Source organism: Daucus carota, chromosome 5 (assembly GCF_001625215.2).
Source record: "Daucus carota subsp. sativus chromosome 5, DH1 v3.0, whole genome shotgun sequence".
Lineage (NCBI taxonomy): Eukaryota > Viridiplantae > Streptophyta > Magnoliopsida > Apiales > Apiaceae > Daucus > Daucus carota.
The window spans coordinates 9,327,670-9,347,943 of NC_030385.2; the positions used below are offsets into that span (position 1 = coordinate 9,327,670).

The following is a 20,274-nucleotide window of genomic DNA, read 5'->3' on the forward strand; positions in this document are numbered from 1 at the left end:
CAGGAAAATAAAATAGTAAATAATTTGTTATATAATTATATTTATCATTTATTTGTTTTATAAAATGATTTTTCTGAGAATTACAATATTTTGGAATCCGTATAAGAATATTATAGCTAAAGTTTTGTTTAAAAAATCTTATAAATTTGCAAGACAATGTGTTATTAATTATTGTAAAAACTTGATGATAATTTCTATGCACCATGTTCGTGATATTTGCCCGGGGTGAAACTGAGTCGAGTCGAATAGGTACCACAACTGTAGGATCGTATTTGACTCGAATTGTCAGATATTTGATATCCGTTTTAAAATTTTTTTTCAGAATTTTTTTTCCCAAAAATAAATTATGACCGGGCCTAATTATTCGCAGCCCATTTAAATCCAATAACCAGCCCAGAGCTTCTCTACAAGACTGCAACATCCAGTCTTTCACTCTCCTCCATCAAGATCTATACATACATAAAATACAAAACTAATGCTCCAACTGTTTATATATTCAAAAGCCTAAATTTTCAGGTTTGGTTTCCTGAAACCTTAAACTTTTACCCATGTTCTGTCTTAGTTTTAATTTTTAAAGGCCTTGAACTGTAGCTGTATGAACATATGTTTGCATATGTATGTGTCTGCTTCAAGTTTATAATATTGGGTCCTTCATTTATAAAGTTCATGTTTTTGTATGTGTTGGTATTAATAGTTGTTTGGGCCATTTGTATGTAGAACATTATTTTCTTCTTGTATATGTTGCTACTTGGTAGTGTAGACTCAAGTTCTTCGATTTTGTATTTATGCTTGTTTGAGTTTTTTTGTTATCAGGGTATTCAAGATTTTAGCAGATAGGATGGTGGGGTATCTCAAATAAGTATTGGTAATAATATTATTTTTTGAGGTTTCATTGATAACCTAGTGGCAAGGCTTCTTCCTGTTGGCTAAGGTTCATGAATTTGAATTCTCATCCCACTTCTCCGTGCACTTATAAAGTTAGTGTATCGAAAATTGTATCAGATTTGAAATAAATTAGTACCTTCTACCATAGGTTCCGTTTGGTATGGCGGGTTTATCTTTTGAATAAACGTCTGCATCAAGTGATGCTAGGATCTTCAACTATGTGTCTAGGGGGTCTTCAGAATAGGTCACACAATACTAACTATTTGAAATTGTCAATGGGTTTTAATTTGTGAATTGCGAAGAAATACTTGACAAATCATGAAAAGGTTTATAACCATCTAGACGCACCTATAGATTTTTAGAATCTTGATTGAAATTTATAATTTTGGAGGAACGTATTAATTTAATACTATATATACCCTATGAAGTACATACTTGGATACGACAACACGGGACACATGGATTCGCTAATCATCGAAGAGTCTTGGATACTAGACTCGACAAATAATAATATATGTACTTCTAAAAATATATAGGTTAATGATAAAATTTGTATTTGTAAAACACTTAACAGATTTTGTATTTGTATATGTAACTATCCATATTTCTCAGCATAAAATTAATGATACACATTTTTGTAGTATGTAACAAGTTTTTTAAGATGCATGTATGTTTATTTTATAAAACTATGGATTCCGTTGATGCATATATATAATCAAAATCTCATCGACATAAAGTTAGATTTCATTTTTAAGAAATTATTGTTTTTGCTATTTTTATATAAATCTTAATATAAAATTATGCCATTTCAGGGGGTTGGAACTTGGGCCAAAGTTCATATATGTGTAGCCCATTTTAATTTTAATATTGTGGTCACAGCCAAGCCGCTATGCAAAGGGGGAACATTCTTCAATAAACGAGGCATCGGAATTTGCTCTCCTATCCCAATAGACACCAAGCTAATACTCCAAGTGATTACAATTCCGAAGGCGTATAATTTCATGTAAGATTGAACTCTAATTTTCGACTTCCAAAACCCTAATTTATTGTTCATACAGTATTTCCTCTGTGAAACCAAGCTTTGTTAAGGGTTTGAATATGAAAGGCCTTCAATTTTATTTATATTATGTCTATCAGTGTATTTATATGTTGCAAGTGGTTGGTCATTGAACTGTTGCATGCTTATACTGCGAAATTTTTCTGATTAGCTTAGCTATATACCAAAACAACTGAGTAATTAATTTGGTATGTTTGCAATTTAGTGTTTTGTGATTTACGCCCAGTCCTTCATTGTAAAGTTTATGTTTTGCCTCTAGTTTTGGGTGTCTAGAGCTATGTAGGTAATTAAGTATTACAACAATTTCATATCGGTAATTATTTGCTAACTTAGTAGATGGAAAGAATAAAGAGTCAGCAGAGATGGTACCACTAGGAGTTAAGCTATTTGCATGTGGAGTATACATCATTTTAGTAGAAAACGTAGGTCATCTCATCTGCGCATTGGTAAAAATCTTACCTTTTGGATAGTCTTATGGTAAAGCTCCTTCCATCTCCTATCAATACCAATGGTTATAAGTTGGAAACTTGGAATCTACATGCCCCTTCCTGTATAGTTCAAAACTTTTTGCATTAAAAGATACAGGAAAAAGATCCTTAAAAGATGATATATTACCTTCTATTCTAGGTTCTGTTTGGTACGCCTAAGATATCTTGTAGATGAATGTCTACATTGACTAATGCTAGGATGGCACTAGGGGTCTCAAAGATGTGTCACATAGACACAACCTCAGAAGCTTCAGAGTATAAACACACCATATGAATTCTTTCTGTGTCGTTTTGTTTCACTTACAATATTGGGGATTTCAGAACATTAATCTTTTTATATTTGGTATTAATTTTTTATCAAATCTGTATGACCTTTCTCAATCTGAAAGGTTGATGTTTTCCTTGTTTTTCTAGCTCCTTTTATTTCCAAACAATAGGTACATGTTACCATGTTGGTTGTTCAGAGTTGATTTATATAAGAATAATTATTTTAAATGTTCACTCTTAAAAATGTGTTGCAGGTATTTTGAATTCTAGGATTTCTGAAACAGAATGAGTGAAGACATCTTTGATGGACAGATATTGGCCAATAAATTGTCAAAACTTAACAGCTCTCAGCAAAGTATAGAATGTATCCTTATTGGTGGAGTATTGGTTCTAAATTTTGGAGTAATGTGTTATCTGTAGCTGAAATTCGTAGAATTAGGTTCATGATTAGCTGGTTTTTCATTTACTTATTTAGAATACTTGATCTGTTATCTTATTAATTTATGTTAATATCACCTTCTATCCAAAGTTTATGGGATTAAGAATAGAAAATCATAATATATAAAAACACAAGAAGCTTAAAAAGGTAAAATAAAATAGTTGTATAAGGATGATGTTATTGTACTGTAGTTTTTATTTTTTCAAGGAGACTGTAGTTATATCTACATGCGACATATATTTTCGTACTTTAGTATTCATGCTTGCAGGTGGTGGCCAGAAATTTCTCTGTTAGTTTACACATTTTGACACATCATTTGCATTTGCTCCTTCTCTGTATGCAGAATACTAGGTAAAGAAAATATATGTGTTGCTTATGTAGACTTCATCATGCAAGTACATGGAAAGTCTCACATTAAAATCTGTGTTACTTGTGCTCCATAAAAGTTTGTAGTTGGTATAGACTATATGTATTATATATGGAGTTATTTGCACTTTGCATCCCTCAGGTTTGAGGCAAAAGCACTTCGTTACTTTTTTTTCAGTAATTGCATATTACACCCCCACAACTTCTATTGGTGCTCCGGAGAATATCCTTTCGACTGAATTCTGTGTATTATTGTATATATATGCACTATTTCTGTACAGCTTTCATAAAAAAAATCCGAGTATTACTGTGATTAAACAATTCTGCTACAAATTCTCCCATCCACCTATTCTCTCTTATCTCTCCCTCCTTTCCATCCCCTCTTAGAAAAAATTCTAAGTGCCAAACAATTAAAAGTACAGATGTATAACTTGTCAATTCGCTAAAACAAGCAATTATAGAGAATAACCGATTTTCGGAAGAAGCTTGGCACAATAAATTGAATAGATAATGGCCTGATACCATGAAGAAATTTGGCATGCATCATGGATTTTTAATGCATTCTTTTACATAAAACTTACCACCATCTCGTTCTGTGGAAATGAATCCCCCACACTATCAGAGCGAAAAATGTCAACTAAACAGTGTTCCTTTTTATGGACAATTGCGTAGTGTGTGCATCCACTCATCATTGACATTTTAAGACAAATCTAACCGCGTCTTGACAGATTGCATATGTTCTTCTGGATGATGTGTAATGCATAACCTGCTATGAATCTGAACTGATTTTTTTTTTTTTTGAATTTGAAAATTTTCTACATACATTCTGAAGTCCTCATCCACATAGAAATCCCATTTGAAATTTCCATCACTATTTCCTTTATTATTATTACTAGCCTTTAACCCGTGCGAAGCACGGGCGGGTGTAGAATTCGTAATTTATTAATTATAATTTAAATTTTAACATCATCTTATTAGTATTTTAGTATTAATGAATTAGATTTTAACCAGATTATATTTACCAACTAATTACATTTTTTGGACGACTACGAATTATATCAATATCGGTTTATTATAATTATAATATAGTATATAAATAATATATAAATTATATTTAAAAGAATAATGGTAGAGTTTTTTTTATCTTGTATTACATCACAAGTGTTTGTAATTTGAACGGTATAAAACTCTTTAATATTGTAAGAGTAAGAGAAGTCTACATGTGACCGACTTGTAGTTATAGAGGAGATGACCAAACCAAAATTTTGTACGACTACAAATTAAACTTATGTTGGCTTATTATATTATAGTATAGATAGATTATTATTATTATTATTCACATTGAAAATTATTCTATCCAAATAAATCAAAAGGCCTACTTAAGATCATCAATACTTAAGATCATCAATATAGACATGGTTGGTATTTCACTATCTGATGTTTATATTGACAATGATGTCATTTTCGTCATGTTTCAGTTAGTAGTTATGATTTTTGCCATGGATTGAAGCAGATAGTGTGGAAGTTAGGTATCTAGGTTTTGTGTTTGGGGGTTTTGCATACTTCATTTCTGAGAATCAAACAATGACTTCTCTATATATTGTCTCTAATATACACGTTACATCTGTCAAATAGGCGGTAACAGTCAAAAGACTCAAAATAGACGGGATTCAGTCAAAAGGGTGTTTTTCTGTAGCGCCAATAAAAGTTGGTGGATGTGATATGTATAACTGGAAATATGAGTAATTAAGTGTTTTTTCTCAAAACCTAGCTAACCCTTATTATAATTCTCTGTCGCTGATATATATAAATTATAATTTAATAGAAAGGTAATATATTTCCAAGTATAAGGAGTTTATAATCCATCTTTTCTCTTTTTTTTTTTTCTTGTCTATCATGCAAACAATTTTTTCTTTTGTCTAGGAACCAAAAACCAGATGAAATAGTGAGAGACATATGTCTAGAGCATGCATGCTGTTCTAAAAATTATATTTCTTTGCATATGCTCTAAGTCTTCTTGATCAGCCGCAGTGGAGTTTGAAATTATATTTGCCTTAGGTTGCAGCAAAGTGGGGTAAATCATGGCTGGTCCGAGGATATATTCTTTGTCCAGATTGAAGTTCTGTTTCCACGGCATAATGTCTTCTATCTGTTCACAATATTTCACCAGTAAATTAGTAAATTATATTGTGCAATAAATTCTGAGGATGTCGTCATTGCATACGGTTTTCTCCATTAGTTTGGGTGATTATTATGAATTTTTCTGTGTTTCTTTTAACAATTAATCAGCTTTATCCCGCTGGTGCATCACTCATCGTAAGAAGGCGAGGCAAATTGTTGAGTCATGGGATAAACAATTTAAATCTGCTCAGAGGGATCAGCGTGTTTCTTTTCTATACTTGGCCAATGACATATTGCAAAACAATAGACGAAAAGGCAACGAGTTTGTAAATGAATTTTTGAAGGTCCTTCCTGCAGCTCTGAAGAATGTCTACGGAACAGGTGATGAAAATGGAAAGAAAGCAGCCTCCAGACTGGTATGTCTCTCATCGATACATGAGATTACTATGTCTTTGTAGCATAGATACTAGAAAGCAAATCATGAAATTATTGTTGCATCGATATGGTATCATTTGAAGGCCATTTACATATCAGTTTGTCACATTTATAGAACTTATAGATGATAAAAGTCTACACCGAATGTGTGATGAAACTACAAGTATATTATTCGAATCATCATATAGCCTTTGGCACTAAGGAACACACTGTTTGGGGGACTAGATATCAGTCTGTGTCTTATTGTCCCGCTTGTTCGAATAAGAAGTCATGATTAGACATAGCTGAAGTCCTTTGGATGTTAGTCTTAATATAATGCTTAACCAAAAGTGACACTTATTAACAGATTAGTAAGGCTGTATCTTCAAGTATATTTAGTTTTGATAAGTTTTTCATTATATAGGTACAACATTTATTTCTTCCAGTACATAATGCAACCGCTCGACTGAGATATGATAGTGGCATATGATTTTAGTTTCAAGCTCCTCTATGATGCAGGGTGTTAAGATAAAATATAGGACCTAACTTCAAATAACTATACAAAACATAAGAGAGTTTGTTATTAATAGACTTGGTAAGGAAGGGGGATCTTCTTGGAGACAAGAATGATAGGTTAGACATGATTGTGCGAATGCATCCTAATCCTGGGCATGATGACGTGCATGCTTGGTCTTTTACAGCTGAAAGTTCGATTTATAAGAGTAATCAGTTTTGCTCATATTACTTGTTGAATCTTGAGTGGGTTACTATTCACATGAATAGGTTGCAGTTACTTATGAGGGTGTAATTTACTAAATTTTGGGAGAGAAACTTTTGATCAAAAATCAACCCAATAAGCCTCCTAACATTTCAAGATGTCACTGGACCAACTAATAAATTTTTAAGGACCAAGAATTGATTGGCCAACTATAATGCATTTTCTGCTAGACACAAATGCTTACTTAGGTACATGGTAAGCAAATCAATCATGCTGACAATGCAATTTTTTTCTAGACACAAATCTTAATTAGGTACATAGAAGAAAGAATATGCACAAAGGAACTCTGCTGAAATTGACATCCCTTGTGCACTTTTTCTTTTTAGGTAGAAGGCAAATGTTTTATAATTCATTAATCTGTAAATAGAGAATGGAAGTAACTGAAAAACAGAATCACTTTTGTTACACTATCGTCTTTATTTGCATAGCTTGGTGTGACTTGCATTTAATGGTGAGCAAATGTTCGGTTCAGTTCTGAACGAACTGACTTGGAAAACTGAAAACCCCAAATTCAAATTTTTGGAAACCAAACTGTTTAAGTACCTTTGACACTTAGCTGAGTAATCAAGACACTATAGCATATTAGTAATATATATATATTGGTGGTGTTTGGCTTAACTTATAAGTAACTTATAAGTTGGAAAATGTACGTCTTTTTACCCTTAGAAGCAGATTAAAAGCCTTTTCAAACACCATGTATCATCCGTATAGCTACGCTATCACACATCAAATATATGTGTATATTCATAAAAGTTCAATTGGATCCTTTTTTTTCCCGATAAAATTAAACCCTATGTTGTTTTGCTTCGAACAGAAAAAATCGAACCAGACGCAAATTTGCTAAAAATTGAGTTTGTTTCAGTTGTTCAGTTTCGGTTTGCTGTTCCCACTTGCATTAGTGGGTGTTCCATATATTCATTTCATTATCAGTTATTTTTCATTTCTGTTTGGCCTTATAATAATTATGATAACTCGTCTCTCAATTTGTTTGTCAGGTTGATATTTGGGAAGAGCGGAAGGTTTTTGGATCTAGGGTACAGAATTTAAAAGATGCAGTTCTGGGTAAAAATCTTCCTTCAGATCCTGCAGTGGCCAGCAATGTAGACAGTTCAGATCCTATTAAGATAGTGAAGAGGGATGCTCATTTTTTAAGAATTGTAAGTTTGTATTTACGTTGTATTCTATGTTACTCGGACTCAGTTAGAAGTTTCCGACATGGATACATGTCCATGTGTTGGACTCGGTACTATTTTGAAAGATGTACATGTTTTTGGCCTAAAATAAGTGTCCGAGTCCAAGTTTCCATGTCCGAGTGTCGAGTGTCCGACACAAGTACTTCGAGGCAAAATGAAAAGTCCGAGTAACATAGGTTGTGTTAGGCTTGTTGGCATTAAATTATGCTATATAATTAAGTTTTTAACTGTGATTTTGTTTATCTTCTTGGTTATCTTCAACTCAGAAATTGGCTGTTGGTGCTATGCCTGAAAAGATATTAACATCATTTCAAACAGTAAATGATCAAAATGTTAATGAGCAAGATGCCTTTAACAAGTTTAAAAGTGCAATTCTCCGTGCTGGGGAAATTGAAAGAAATGCTGAAGGCATGTCTTCTCAAGGTATGTCCCATGGTTTCATTTATCTATATCCAATTTAACAGCACTGGAAAGATAAGTCCATGTACATGAATTTTGTTGTTCATCTTATTTGGTTTTTTGAAGATGTCCCGCTGAATTTGTTTTTCTAGCCATAAATATGGATAGGAGTATCAAGTATATCTAATGTAATCTTGTATGAAAACAAATGACCAAAATAACACCAAAAGAAATATAAGTTCCTTAAATTTCACTATGAGGTCCTCAGCACAAGAATAACAGATGTTAATATTCATGTCTCTTAACATTCTTGAGTATCATTGCTGTTACTTAAACAACCTAAGATTTAATTATTTAATTATATAGGAATAATGTATGTCCGTATCTTTGTGCAAATTTATTGAGGGTATAGATTTTATCGAGGGTTTATAAAAAATGGCTATCACTCATCGCATGGTCTTGTTACATAGGAAACGAGGGAGAGGTGAGTCACAACAAGGGGATAAGGGTGATAATTCACGCAAATATATATTACGTTTGACTTTGACCCACTAATGCCATGTTGCAACTGTAACATAATAGTTGTTGCCACTGTAACACAGTAGTTGGGATTAGATTTCATTTAACCCTGTTATATGATCACATCTTGTCATTACATTAACAAATAAAAGATTAATAAAAACAAGAACTTAATCAGGAAGTTTAGGGTGAGTTGTTTACTCTAGAATAGTTTAGGTTAACTTTTTACTCTAAAATTTAGGTATTAGTTGGTGTTAATTGGTTTTTTTGGCATTAAAGCAAGTGACTTTGCGAACTTGTGACATGCTAGGCCTTCCAAGGCGACATATCATTCACAAGGTCCCTGTTTGGAAGATGGATAAGGTAGTTTTCAATACATGAGAGTGAACACTTAAAACAATCTCATAGTAAACTGTCTGGTCTTGTTTTGTGGCTTTTGTTACTTGTGTAATTAAGTCATCACCTTATGTCCTCAGACCATCAAAGCCCTCACTTAATGTCCTTGAACCATCTGACTTGGGAGTCATTTCCAAAACAAACTGAACTTGCTAAGGTAACCTAGACAACCTAAGAAAATGAACATTGCAGTCAGTTAAAAAACTGAAAATTGCACCAGGGAAAAAGAGAGGAGGGAAAGGCGAAATTGGCTAGACTATTGTTTTGATAGAGATTGAGTGTTGGAAAGGAGAAAATAATTTATCCATAGACTGATTACACAACACACCTTGAAAGTCTTCGTAAAGTATAACTAGGGGAAAGTGGGGACTTTACTAGGAGAAGAGTCTTGATGGCATTTTTTTTTTAATTGATTGACATTATTGAAACACTAAAAGTGAGAGTGAGTTTCAAATAGCTAATATAGTTTAAATATTATAGGTATATTTCACTAGTAGAACTCCTCTTATATAGATCGTCAACGAGTTTAACGGGTCGGTACACCTGAAAGTACCCTTGATTCCTATGGCACTGAGTGCATGTTTTTCTTCAAGCTGGATGATGAGCTTGGCTTTCATACGTGGGAATTCAATAGCTTATTTTATTATTATGTTAATAATATATATTATTTTATATATTAATATATTATTCCCAATTTCTGCTTGCTTTTGTGTTTTTCTGTTGTAAAGACTGCCAAGTTTGCTCATCAAACGGGGAGAATTGCACTAGGTGATGAATCGAGTTGCCAGGAGGATTATTATTATAAATTCAGCAAGAATCATCTAAGAAGGGAACGATGAGCAAGGGCATAATAACAAGGATTATTGCAAGTACATAAGTAAATATTTGTAATTAATTTTCACTTGTAATGTTTTTAAGGAGCCAGGCCTCTTGTATATGCCAGTTTTACTTCCTTACTTCCATAATTTGTTTTTTTCCCGTGTACCCAAACTTGATCAAGTTTAAGTTTGTCTTCGCTTCCTAGAAGAGTTTTTCTTGTATTTAGAGGCTCAATTAAAGGGCTGTTCTGAATAGACATGAATGTGCGGTGCACATAATTTTATACATAGGTTTTACTAGTTACTTCCAATATAAAAGACGTTGAATGTTTATAGGATATTGAAAATATTAAGGAAAACATTCAAGTCATATAAAAGCATTAGCACCACATATTCATGTCTATTAGGCAAATACATCTGCCCCTTGGAACAGATTTTAAGCATCATCGAGAAAATAATGATATATATACAAGAAAAACTCATACCAAGAAGTGTCGACTTTTTTATTGAATGGAAAACTTTGAGTACATCGGAGAAAAACAAAATATACTAGAAGGAAAGAGAAGTAAAAAGTTGCATTTACAATAGGCTTGCTCCCTGTTTATACTAAAACATCACAAAGGAAAATCAACTACAAAGATTTTCTTATTTATTTATAATTTTTTTTTTCCCATTCCCTTTTTGTGATTAAGTGCTTGCCCTGCTTTCCCTTCTTGATTGGTTTATAACTCTGTTTGACTCACCATCATGTGTCATAATCTTTGATTTTGGTGCAGATCTTTCCTTTTAATGGGCAATCTTTATAATAATTGCATAATCTAATAAAACACAAGCAATCATAAAATGTGAATTGGGGGAAATATTAAAATGTCCACTGCATTGCTGGGATACAAGCTATTAATAAATAATTTAAATACTTCTCTATTCAACCAGACTCCACACTTAACTATTATATATAGATTTTTGTCTACTGACTTGACAAAAGTATATAGGATATATAAATTGTTTTACACTTGTGTCCCCAGACTCCCCACTATTCTCTCCTTGTCGGAGAAAACTTGACTAAGAGTTTTGTAGATGGCAAGACCAATGGCCAAATAATATAGTCTTTAGGTTAATTATATGTTGTAGAGAGTTCTTACTGGGAACAAGTTTTAAGGATTATTATTAATTTAAGACTATTCAAGTATTTTTCTGGAACAATTGAACATAATCTGACTACATCAACCCCAGTTGAAAAGTCTTTATGGTTGTATTCTCTGTTTAGAGATAATAGTTTTTCTTTTTAATATTATTTTAGTATTAGTTATTATATGTTTCCAAAGTGCTCCTACTATCCCTAATAGATTATTAAATTTGGATGTACATATGAGTATTGTGTTTGACTACTAGGGGCTAGTTTTGTACATCAACTGAATGCGCTCTCTCATATGCATACACTTTAGCACATGTTGAGCATAGCTAACGTTAAATATATAATTAAGCTTGCCCCGATTGTTTCTTTAATAGTTCGTTTTAGCATTTAAGTTCTTCAAGCATTTTAGTAAAACTGGAGTTGATGAACAAAGGGGCAACTGTGAAATTTTTTAACTAAACAAAGTACATCTGCTGAAGATTCGTTTACAATACTTTTAAACCTAAACCTACCGTTGTTAAATTTTGTTCTGTCAATTCCAGCGAATATGCAGGGATCACATTTGGTAAACGATATTCAGGAGCAGGAAACTATACTCCAGCAGTGTATCAATCAACTTGAAAGTGCTGAAGGAACAAGGAGTGCATTGGTTTCCCAGCTTAAAGATGCATTGGGAGAACAGGTACCATTTGTTCTTAGAATATGGGCATAGAGGTCTGTAAATGATGTCTGTGCACTGACCTTGATTTTTTCCAGGAGCCAATACTGGAACGTATACGTGCTCAGTTGCAGGTAGAGCCCTCTTTCTCTCTCACTCCTTAGTTGTTGAAGTGTGAAGTTTAAGTAGTGATTTTTTATGTGCTTATAGCTGGTAAGATATTTGAGAAGATCAAATGATTATGTTTTACTTTTTAGTAATTTAAAACTTGTTCGATTGAAAATCTCGATGAGGATATGAGTATGTAATGGTACTTTTTAGCATATATTTGATAATTTAGCTATTGTAAATTAATGTGCATAGTTGTTTTAGATTGTCCACTATTATTGCTAATCGAAAACTTTTCTTGGTTGTGTGAAAATAATCTTCTCATAATAGGAATAGATCAAGTAATTCCAAAGATAATCACTTGATTTTATTAGTACAACAGTCAAGCTTGTGAACATAAAAGTTGCAATTTGGTAATATATACAAAAGAAAGAAGATGAAAGCGTGATACCATTTATAAGTTATCCACTGCATTAGATGAGCTTGCACTACTACAGCTGTCATAAACTATCAAAACCTTCAATTTGTATTCATAAATAAGAATCTCAGACTAGTATTATGGGGAATTTGTATGTTTATATATCTCCATAACAGACTCCAAGTTGCTTGTTCCCCCTTATTCACTTTATAGTATCTTATTCATTAATATGCTTTTCGGCCACTCTAAAACCACCCTAACGATTGTAATAATGAAAACCTATGGGAAATGTGTGGGAACAAAGGGGACCACTGTATCATGGTGTCACGTCCCTTTCTGATAAAGACAATTTATTCTTTCTGCCATTCTCCCCCAAAACCCATCCACTTAAGACGGTTCAAGATAATAAGTCCTACTTTAGTTTGTAAGCAACACTCCGGTAACTTCACCTGAAAGTGTAGTTTTAAGTCATTATTATATAATACAATTACATAATTTGATTAATCTGAATGAGATGTAGGATATTAAATTTTGATAACAATATTCCTGCTCATATGAACACTTGTGTGAAATATCTTGGCTTTCATAAAATTTAATTTATACACTATCATTATAATATATGTATTTTATGTGGGGTGCTCAATTTCAGTGCAACAACCTTTGGGGCCTTTCTTATTTCTCTAATTTTGTGTGAACATGTACTTACAGAGAATAATTATTTTCCGCTCAATGTTTTCATGTTGACATCATTGGGAATTTGTAATGCAAGTTGAATCGCCTAGATGTTAGCATCAGGATATAGTGGCCAAATTAACTTAGATTTAGTAAGAGGAATTGTTGAGGACCAAAAAACAGTTAGCATAGGTTTTAATAAGCTAACAAGAAGGGAAGGCTGGTGGGAGCATTCAACTACTACTTATCATTTGCAACTTTTTCTTTAAGAGCCGAGACCTCTTTCAAGTCCATTTGATCTTTATTTTCCCTGCAATTCACCGTCATAATTTATTTGGTCCTTGTGCGAGGGTAATTGATAGTTACTCGTTATTCAGTTATATTTTAAGGTTTTTAGTAGGAATTATCGCCCCTGATCTGTTTGGATAGAGAGGAATTATCGCTAGAGAGAAAAGTCAGAAAACTAATCAACCAATTAATGGGCAGATGGAGGACAAGGGCTGGGAAAAGGTAAAAAGAATTATAATGTCCCATGTTTGTAGAGTATTGGTAGAAACACAATAAATCAGCAGTTTCAATACATATAAAAAATCAATATATAATATCGACTGGAATCCAGTAATGAAAAGTTTACAAGAGTTTATGTTGATATATTTTTACTTGAAAGCCAGGTTATTTCCTAATGATTATGAAATTCTTATGAATATTTACAACTGTGATTAATGAAAAGGAAAAAAAAAATCTTTTTATGAATTTTAATACCGTAATCTACAATGTTCCTTATAATATAACCCAAATAACTAATCAATTATAATTAATTTTATTACTAAATAATAACGGATAGCATATTTGAATTTTTTATTGATTCCATGTCCCGCATCATTTTCCTCTCTACTTTAAATAAAACTCGACAACAAGTTTTATAGTGAAGAAGAATCCAGAATCCTAACACTCGTTGAGTATGAATTTGCAAGCCATCGAGACATATGATGTAAGTTGTTTTAAAACTCTCCTTGACATCTTCAAGAAGTGACTTTAATTTATTAATATCCTCATGTATTTCATCATCAAGTTGATTACAAACGAGTTCTTCCTTTTGTACATCTGAATCATCTCCTGAAGTGTTCTCATCTATAATCACACTAACTTGTGCCCCACAATACAGTGTGTTATACGCTCTGTCAACTCGAGGCATAACTCTTCAAAGAGTTTTATTTCCTTAATCATACGATTGTTCACGTTCTATATTAAGTTTTTTGTTCCTAACAACGGCTGCTGAATAGTCGGAATCTTGTGGATATGATTGTTCAAGGATCTGTGTAATAGCACAAAGTAAACCATCAAGTTCCATCACTTGAACCTGGATTAGTCGCGATTCTATATAAGAAGACATGTATTTAGATATTGCCAAACTGTTGGGACTTGGGACTAGTGGTGGTTGGGTGGTGTTGGTGGCTAAATACGGCTACAGCTGGTGTCTCTCAAACCACTTGTCTAACACAAGGGCATTTAAACCCATAGATTCAAATCATATAAAATAATTTGCATGTTCATATCTATATAATAATGAAAGATTACAAAAGTTCATATAGATACACAATAACTTGGAAGCCTAGTGATATCCTAATGATAACAAAACTACATCTGACAAATATCTACAACTGTAAATAATTGAAGGAAACAAGACCGTAATAATGTAGTTAAACAAAGGAAACAAATCTTGTATGATTCTACTATTATGATCTAGAATATACTTAATATAACTAACTAATAAATTTTAATCAACTTCATTCCTTAATAATATAATATAATATAATACAAAATAAATTAGTTTGTAAGTTTCTCTATTTCGCATCAACTGGCATGAGATATTTCTTATAGAGATAAAATCTTCATTGTCAATTGTCGAAACTCTGTTGTGGTATTCAGTTCACAACTAATTAACCAGGGAAGTGTAAACATTTAGGATCAGGGCAGCAAAAGCATTACTAGTGGGGAACAAATTCAGGACAAAGGCTATACTAGCCACTAGGTGTTCGGAGGAGGCTTTACATGGATCCCACCATTTTCTTAAGCCTAGTGGCTGCTCGCCCCATGACTGATATGAGCTTGAAGCTTCCTTTGTAATTTCTGGAACTTCTTTGTAGTGGCCCCCTTCCATGCCTGATCTCATTGGGAACCACAAAGTGGCATCTAGACTGAGAAGGCAAGAATTCAAGTATTGTACACATCATATTCGATCCTTTGTAGGAACTCGTAATATTAGGATTCTGCTGATCCCAATTAGTCCATCTCCATCATTGCATATTGCAATATAGAAAGTAAAGAGGAAAAGGCATGACCAAGGATGTGGTATGTCCCCTAAACCAATTAGCTTGGAGCAGGCAATGGCTTGACAACACGAGTGGAGGTAAGGAATCAAATGATTAACTAGAGACGGGGCTCTTTTGAAGCTGGGCCTTATCTATGACTAGTATAGGCCCCATGTACTAATTTCGGTCAAAATTTAGACGACGCTAGATATCGACTATGAAGGCGCTATAGGAAAATAAATGGAAGGAATTTGCTTCTGTTATGATGACAAGTGGACAATGTGTTGAGCATCTTTCCTACTGAGATGTTGACAAAGAGAACTATCTAGTTAGAGTGAGGCCACATGATACTCACAGTGTCAAGAAGATTAATAGATTGGCTTATTAAGGATATGATGGCAACTTGCATAATGAAGCTTTATTTCTCAAGCCTCGTATAAGTGGTGAAGAAACAAGATGCCAACTGACATTAATGAAAAACCATTACTGATAAATGCCCTATTCTGGTATAGACGAATTGTGAGGGGCATATGTGTTTCTGAAAGTAGACTGGGAACCACCAAATTCGTGTACTTACAAGACGGCATCCTAAACAGATTATGAGTACTATGAGTACTTGGTCAATGCATTCAAGTTGACTCACTACGTGACAACTTTCCAGTTTTGAATGAATGATGTTTTCGCTCTTTGTGCGCCAGTTAATTTTCATCCTTATGATGATATACTCTTGTGGAGAGGACTACGAGGATCATACAGTACACTTCGAAGGAAGTATTGCATAGCCTGGCAGAAGCATGATTGAAACTTGGCAAGTGAAGTTAAGTCGAGTCGATGGTCCTGCGACTAGGAAAATAAATAAATAAATTATTATTGATATATAATATATATCATGTAATTTAGGTTTCTAACACCTATCACAAAGTTCTATTTCCGAATCCTAGAATCAAGTAAAAAGAGTTATATATACTCTGTCCCGTGGCCACTGGCCATAATTATTACTTTCACTTCAAATTTTAGAGCACTAAAACAGCAATAGCAGTAGCCAGTAAGTTGTAGTCGCCAAGAATAACACCTTAAATATTTCATAGGATCTTATTAGAGGGGTAAGGTAAGCCTCCCAATGACCAATGACTAGTAATCCCTGATAAACTGACATTGTGAATCGGCAGGTATAAGCACTTCTTAACCATCAAACATGCTCTTGAATCTTGTGATCTAGTTTGTGTCATTTCATAGTATCTTTTATAGATTCTTGATAGGATGATTCACTGTATTTTGAATTCTGATTTAATTCTCTTTTTACAAAACACATGTAGAACTCTGCTTAGACCTTTGATAAATCAAATTTTACTAGTCAAGTTTGAAATAATTCTTGAAGGCTCGGCTTCATTATTTTCTTGTCAAATTTGGGAACATAATGGTTGGTAAATATTTTTGTGACAGTTTCATCCATATTTCATTTAGGCAGATTTGCCTGAACTCGTATTCATTTGCTAATGTGGGGAGCTCAGTTGTTTCTAAATTTATTATTTTTGAAGGACATCTTGCAAATCTATAGGTACTAGAGAAATTTAATGGGTCTCCCTTCTTATTGTTATCTTTTTATGTCTCAGTTCCATAACGATGATTGTTGTTTGTCAGTATTTTCTATACTCTCTTAAGAGAATAAAATGTCGGCTATGTATACTAGGAGCATCTAAGTTTGTCTTTGTGGTCTATTTCGTACTTGATTTTGGTACGGAAATGTAGCTAGTGTCATTATCATTTTTGGTATGAAAATGCAGCTAGTCACATAACTAAAAGCACATGCTTGCCCACTTGAATTGAGTAGTTTATTTTTCAATCTCAGAGCTCCCTTAGACCATCTCCAACCCACAAAACCAGCTCCAAACCATTTACACTATATACTACACTAAAAAGAATCTTTTTAGTTTTGTCTATAAGAAAACATATCTATCTAACCTTTTCAAAAGTAATTGTTTTGTTTGGATGTAATAGGATATATATGGGACATGGAGGGAATAAATTTGTCTCTGTCAAAAACATGAGGGCATTCTTGGACTTTTGAAAAGCACCAAATTTGGTGTAAAACTTGCACCAAATGAACATTTCACGCCAAATTTGGTGTCGCATGTCGCACTATTCATTTGGTGTAAAATTTACACCATTTATGGTGTTGCTTTGGAGTAGGTTTTACACCAAAACATGCACTGTCTTGGTGTTTTGGTCAATGAATTGAAGATGCTCTTAGCAGGCAAACGATTCAACTTCCATATGCTTTTAGCCATTGGTTTGCATTTCTGTCATGTGACTCGAGTCCCTATTTGAATTTAGTATATTCTTATCAAATGGAGTCGATTTCTACTTGCTACTCCCTCCGTCACCCTGAGTTATATACATTGGGTGACGGGGACCCGGCACGGACTTTAATGCTTTCGTAAATTATGGTTCTATAACTTATTTTAAAGATTTTTCTTTTCTGAATAAAAGTTTGAATGTTATATTTTTATTCAAAAAAAGAAAACTTTAAAAATAAGTTATAGAACTATATTTTATAAGAGCATTGAAGCGCGTGTCGAACAGTGAAAAAGAAACGTATAGAATTAAATGGGACAGAGGGAGTACAAGTTATGTACTACAGTTCTCTGCAACATAGGTTTTTCATATTGGGTGGTAAAAAACACATTACTTTTGTTGATGTCCTGGCATAGTGCCAATGTTTGCAGAAAGGACTTTTATAAAATTTCGTAATTCAGGATTAAAACCAATGGATATGAGCATACTAATGGTAAAATATAGGGTCATGATTAAATTAGGATTTTGTATATATAATATTTCAATTATCGGATTCTATTGTTGCTATTGATTTTCTTTCACTCTTGTAACATATAATCATAATTCATAATTGTTCAATTCAGTCATCTAGCGTATCAATGTTCAGCATTATTCTTATAGATTAAAATTTAAAGTGACATAATAAGTGGGCATATATGCAGGTAGCTCGAGGTCAGCTTGATCAAATGATAACCTTGAGAGGAAAATTGATGTCACCCCCGACAGTAGCTCCTAATGCAACCAGAACTACTGAAGCTACCTTTTCTTTACCACTGGTAACTAATGTTCCTCCAGCAGCCCAGACTGCAATGTCTGCAATTCCTAAAACTATAGAAGATGACAAGAAGGCTACAGCAGCTGCAGTTGTTGCAAAACTTGCTGCTTCTACGTCCTCAGCCCAGATGCTCTCTTCGGTTTTTTCATCCCTTGTTGCTGAAGAGGCTGCTTCTATGAGTACTGGCTCAAATTTATCTGGATTTTCTTCTGGTTCATCCATGTTTCCCCCAGAAAAAAGGCCTAGATTGGAGAAACCAATGTCTACTCCCAATACCAACAATTCTGAAGTTAACAATCCATCTTATTTTACATCTCAGCAGCCATCAAGTGCTCTGCCAGTAACAAGTATGCAGCCCATCTCTCAGTCGGGCCATATGCAATCGCCATTTCCTCCTACAGCAGCACCACCACTCCCACCTGGATTGCCTTCTAATGCACCTACAAATCAGTTTGTTCAACCTGGTAGCCTCATGCCCTACGGATATGGTTCTCCTAACCTCCCACCACCTCCGCCTTTGACTTCTCATGTCACAATGAATACAGCAAGGCCAACACCACCTCAGCTGCAACAGGCACCTCAAACTCAAATGCAGCAAGAAAACAACAATGGCGGGTACTATCGCCCCCCAGGGATCGGATTCTATGGGCAAAGCCATCAGCCAACACCACCTTCCGCCCAAAGGCAATGAGATGATCTGGTAGATCCAGAAATTAATAGGCATGTGACCTTTGTATATTAATAGGCATGTTCCAGAAATTTGCATAGTTATCTTAAATGTTCACCTCCAAAATCCCCGTCTATTGTTGCATGAAAAAACCTCCCCGTCTATTGTTACATTGGGGGCTCTGCTAAGATTATAAGCCATTTTAATAGATCATGACCAACTCAAGACAAATTATTCTCTTCAATTTCCCAACATAAATAGTTGCTGTAAGAGAAATGAGCGAGTTAATACCTATTATCATGGTTGTGAAAACTGAATCGTGATTAATCGGTGTGGGTGATGATCAAGGATTAATAAGATGACGGGTGATAAATTGATTAAAAACGACGATATTTATTTTAATAATACTTAATTATATATTTTTTTGTCAGGATTAATATTTAATATATATGTTTAACTTGTATAACAGAATATTTATAATGATTAATTGGATTTGTAACAGAAAATTTATAATGATTAATTGGATTTTAAAAATTGATTCGGAGGAACCTTGCATGAGATTAACGGGTTAAATCGGGAAATTTTAGAATTATACTAATATTCTTATAAATTTAAATAAAACATTAAACACTAAATCAAATATGAAGTAATTAACGTGTTAAATCAGAAAATTTTAGAATTATACAGGTATTCAGTCACAAATTTAAATAAAACATCAAACGCTAAACCAAACATGAAGTTTTAAATGAAAATTTGAATTATTCAGTAGGTCATTTAGGCACCAACCAACTATGAAGTTTTTCATGTTTTAAATGAAAATCTCAATTACTTTGTAGGTCTTTTAAACCTCGCGCTTACGAGTTATAGACGTGTTTTACTCCAAATCAAATCAGATAACAAATAAAAAATTATATAAATATGTGTAAATCTTCTTACTTTTAATTGTTTTCTATTCCCAGTAAACAAAAATTATCATGTAACTAATATAATATAGATAATATTCTTTTCTTATGCACGAAAAAAAATATGAAAAATATAATTTGTAATTAATTAAT

At 33.3% G+C, this 20,274-nt stretch overlaps 1 protein-coding gene across 8 annotated transcripts; it reads left to right on the forward strand.

The window, feature by feature from the left end:
* Positions 1–376: 376 nt before the first annotated feature.
* On the forward strand, positions 377–19,477 carry LOC108223989 (uncharacterized). Of its 8 annotated transcripts, none has more exons than XM_017398496.2 (9): positions 377–516; positions 1,698–1,888; positions 2,952–3,061; positions 5,792–6,039; positions 7,811–7,972; positions 8,275–8,431; positions 11,818–11,957; positions 12,032–12,067; positions 18,440–19,477. In XM_017398496.2, the coding sequence occupies exons 3-9, from the start codon at positions 2,983–2,985 to the stop codon at positions 19,241–19,243; spliced, it is 1,626 nt and encodes a 541-aa protein (XP_017253985.1). In that variant the 5' UTR covers positions 377–516; positions 1,698–1,888; positions 2,952–2,982; the 3' UTR covers positions 19,244–19,477. The 8 variants fall into 8 exon arrangements, with proteins under 8 accessions (XP_017253985.1, XP_017253987.1, XP_017253986.1 ...); XM_017398498.2 differs by having other exon boundaries at positions 384–516; positions 1,765–1,888; XM_017398497.2 differs by lacking the exon at positions 377–516 and adding an exon at positions 521–615.
* Positions 19,478–20,274: the final 797 nt, after the last annotated feature.